Source organism: Pteropus alecto, unplaced genomic scaffold (assembly GCF_000325575.1).
Source record: "Pteropus alecto unplaced genomic scaffold, ASM32557v1 scaffold135, whole genome shotgun sequence".
NCBI lineage: Eukaryota > Metazoa > Chordata > Mammalia > Chiroptera > Pteropodidae > Pteropus > Pteropus alecto.
Window position 1 is genome coordinate 4,258,755 of NW_006438076.1, and position 4,234 is coordinate 4,262,988.

General features: G+C 43.6%; 1 protein-coding gene across 1 annotated transcript in view; it reads left to right on the plus strand.

The window, feature by feature from the left end:
* Positions 1–3,747: 3,747 nt before the first annotated feature.
* MSANTD2 (Myb/SANT DNA binding domain containing 2) overlaps positions 3,748–4,234 on the plus strand; it is a 28,831-nt gene continuing 28,344 nt past the window's right edge. The window contains 2 exon segments of the mRNA XM_025049163.1: positions 3,748–4,225; positions 4,228–4,234. The exon segment at positions 4,228–4,234 is cut by the window's right edge and continues 214 nt beyond it. Coding sequence (XP_024904931.1) covers positions 3,778–4,225; positions 4,228–4,234 — 455 coding nt within the window. The 5' untranslated portion in view covers positions 3,748–3,777.

Genomic DNA, 4,234 nt, shown 5'->3' on the forward strand with positions numbered 1-4,234 from the left:
CTTCCCTGCCAGCCAGACAGGCAGGTGGGAAAGGCAGGTGCAGCCTTCGTAGTCAGTAGTACTTGGATGTGAAAAGCAGGCAGCACAATCATTTAAACTTGATCCAACCTCTTTGCATCTTACAAAGTTAAACCACTAAAAGAAGTAAAATAAGAAGGTAATGCTTGTGGAATGGACCGTGCACATTGGCGGTGCGTGCCTCATTACGATTCACCCGCTTGCTTCTCCTGTTCAATAATTTCTTTTGATAACAGTGGATTTTTCTCTCACGTTTCTGTCTTCTTCAATTTTGACTTATTGAATTTCTCCATCCCAACTATATTGGGTTTGTCAGACGTGGTCGCAGAGGAAGTGGAGTGAGGAGCGAGAACAAGCGAGTCCAATCTGCTCAGTAGTGGTCCCAGAGTCGAAAGCCATTCTTGAAGGAGGAGGAGAAAGAAAAGGAAGAGGAGGAAGATATGAGACTTTCCCTAGTTGACATGAGACATCATCAATCCAGTGCGACACATTATTAGGAAGTGTGATAGTGCCACAAGGAACACGAGTAGGAAAACGAATAGACAAACAGACCGATGTAATAGAAGAGCTCCAAAACAGACCAATGCACATCTGGACATTGATTTATGTCAAAGACGGCACTGCCAAAGAGGGAGGGAAAGAATGGTCTCTTCAGTAAACAGAGTTGGCATAATCGGGTATCCACATGGAAAGAAGGAAAAAGAAAAGGGAGAGACAGAGGGAGGGAGGAAGGTGTACACTTCTCAGAAATACTTGCACATATGCACTGGGAGACATGTATGGGAATGTTTATAGCAACATTACTCATAATATCCTAAATTAGAGACAACCCCAAAATTCAACAGTAGGGTGGATAAATAAAATGTGATATATTCATAAAATAGAGAATGTTACAGCAACAAAATGAATAAACTACAGCCTCATATAGATGAATCTTAATTAAAAACATAATATTGAATAAAATAAGCCAGACACAGAATATATTTCATCTACAAAATACTCAAAACCAGAGAAAACTTTGATTGATGCATTAAAAAAAGTAAAAAAATTGTAAAGAGAGGCAAGTCAGGACAGTGGTTATACAATAAGGGAGATAAGGGTTAACACTGGGACAAGGTTGTGGGGCAGGGCATCTAGAGCTGGCTGTATTCTACTTCTTGACCTGGACGGTAGTTACGTAGTATTTGCTTTACAATAATTCATGTAGTAGTTGTACATGTATGTTTTATGTATTCCTCTATATACATTTCATAAGGAAACATTTTCTAAAAACCAAGTTCGCTTTGGCTACTGTGTAGGCAGGCAAGTGTGCAAGCAGGAAGTCCAGTTGTCCAGTAAAGACATGACGGAGGCTTGGATGAGGGTTGAGACATAGTCAGATTTAGGAAGCATTTTAGAGGTAAAGATAACAAGACTTGATGTGGAATGTGAAGAAAAACAGACAAAGCAACAAACATGATGAGAGTCATAAAACACAGCAAGAAAATACGCAACAGAACTAGCTTTTAAAACAGAAAACATTAATATGAAGTGCAAAGTTGTGTGAGTGGGTATTAGATGGAGGACTTCTTTTAGGAAGAGTTTCATAAAAAAGCTGGGAAAACAAACACTTGATACAGACTGTGGAGGATATGGATGACGGGATGATACTATTAAAAGGCATAGCTGATAGTTTACAGGTAGAACTATCTGTAAAAACATAGCTGATAGTTTACAGGTAGAACTATCTGTAAAAAGGGTACAGAACAATACACACTATGCTATAGTGTGTATTGTTCTGTATCCTTTTGCGCATTATTTTGAGACTTTCCATACATTCTCTCTCAAATGTTTTTATCAACTTAAGACTATCATTTAGATCTACAATAAAAGGTATAGCATATTACTTCAAACACGGTAGCCGTTCCACAAATTCTGATTGAACAATGGAGTCTTGAACAAGCACATCACAGAACCCTGGAAGCCAGGATCGGCCATGGTAAGCCAACATGATAAACACATGATCCTGGCTGTCTATATCATGCCTCTATAATATGTAATACATATTAATAACTTCTACATAATGGACTTAGTTTTAACTTTAGGATGTTACTGGAAATTTTCTTTTTGATACGACTTTTTTTCATTGCATAGACTGACAGGTGTGGGAATAAAGGGGGGTATATAGAAATAATGTTTAGAAAAATAAGTTTGTGGGGAGACTTCTCAGTCAACTCACTTTATCTAGGAAGGGTTCACACACCAGTCAGAGTTGATTTGAGAATCACCCAGAATTAACAACAGAAGGTAGAAGTTGTTAGGTTTGTGGGGAAAGAAAAGCAGGGTAAGTGGTGATTTTAAAACTCTTTGGAATCTCTGATTTAGTGTATGACTTAGGCATGACTCTTTCATACACACTATATATGACGTTAAAAAACTTGAGTGAATTTGCTTTGAAGGGTGTTTGAGATTCCATTAGAGCTCTTAAGAGAACTGAAAATGAGAACACTGAAAACCAGTGGTGGCCAGAAAGTGACAAAGAGAAGATTCTATTAACTAGAGCATAGGCAAAGTGAGGTAATAGCTAATGCTCACACAATGTTAACTGTGAACCAGGCACCATCCTAAGGACTTAACCTATATTATTAACTCATTTAATTCTCACAAGAATGCTGGGAGGTCCTCATCTTATAGATGAAGAAACCAAGGTACTGAGAGGTTGGTTAAGTTGGCTGAGATCACAGAACTGGAACTTGAAGCCTGGCATTCTAACTCTAGAATCCCTATTCTTTACCAAGATGCTAGACTGTATCTTTTTGTCTGGAACTTCTTTATGCTTCTTCATACTGGTAGCTTAGAATCTATGGTGGAATTTTAATTTGACATATGAAGATAATCAACTCCTCCACTTCATCCCTATTGCTTATTCTTTTGGCTTTCCAACAACCACCAGAGTTAAAAATATAGCTGATCTCAGCTCCATTTTTTTTAACCTCGCATGTTTGCTATTTTAAAAAGTGTTGCATAGCTTATTCAAATTTGAAAAAAAAAATAACCCACTGAGGTTTTTAAGTTAAAGGTCCAAGATAAACGATTAGATTTTGGGCTTGAAATGTCTTACAGCTATGTATTGGATTTGGTGTGCTCATGTTCATTAAGTTGCAGCACTTTAAGGAGGGTTCTGGAGCGATTAATACACTAATTACCAGAGGTCACGAGAGGTGTCATAATCCAGGTCTTCTTTTTACTCTCCTTACACTGAAGAGTATGAAAAAGTGGGAAAATAATTCAACTTCCAAATCAGGGAGAATACAGACTGGTATTGAAAAATCAACTTTTCTGCTGGACTCCGGAATTCGAACATATGTAAACTATAGACAAACTGTACAAACGTGATAGGACATCTAATTCTTTTACAAACAGTCACACCCACCCAGACTGACTGGAAAATCTGTCATAATTGGAAACAGAGTTGCAGTTCTTTAAATAAAGCGTTAGGGTTTCTTGAGAAGCTACGGGGCACCTGCTTTTTAAAGCCTCCCCAACTGATGCTCGCGCTCCAGCCCTGGCGCCTCCCTGTATAGACCTCCGCAGACTCTCCACCTAGACGTCCGCCCTACGCCCCGGCCAGGCTGGGGGGAGGCACGGCCGAGAGAGGCAGAGACGAGCGCGATGGTCCAGTCCCCCTTAACCGCGGCCCCGCGCAGCGCCCTCCCTCCCAGGGACTGAGACTGGAGAGGAAGTGGGGTGGCTCTGCTCTGTCTGCACAGAGGAACCCTCATGCCCCCGCCCATCTCCGCGCGGGGTTCCGGCGCGCCCCCTCCCCGGACGTCGCCCCGGGAGAGAAACGGGAGACGCGGACGGGCGCGCGGAGAGAGGCCGCAGGGAGCCGACAGCCTGAGCCCGATAGCCCAGGAGCCAAACCGCGCGACCGCGGAGACCACGGCGGCCGGAAGCGCGGACGCGTCACTTCCGGGCGGTGCAGTGGCGGCCGCTAGGAAGATGGCTGCGCCCTGTGGCTCCGAGCGGCCCGCCAACTCGCCGCTCAAAATCCCGAAAATGGAGGTGCTCTCCCCAGCCTCTCCCGGTGGTCTGAGCGACGGGAACCCTTCGCTGTCTGACCCTTCCACACCTCGGGGCGCCTCCCCGCTCGGGCCGGGCAGTGCGGCGGGCTCGGGGGCAGCGGCGTCCGGGGGTCTCGGGCTGGGGGGCCGCAGCGCCGCCTCCTCCAGGGGAG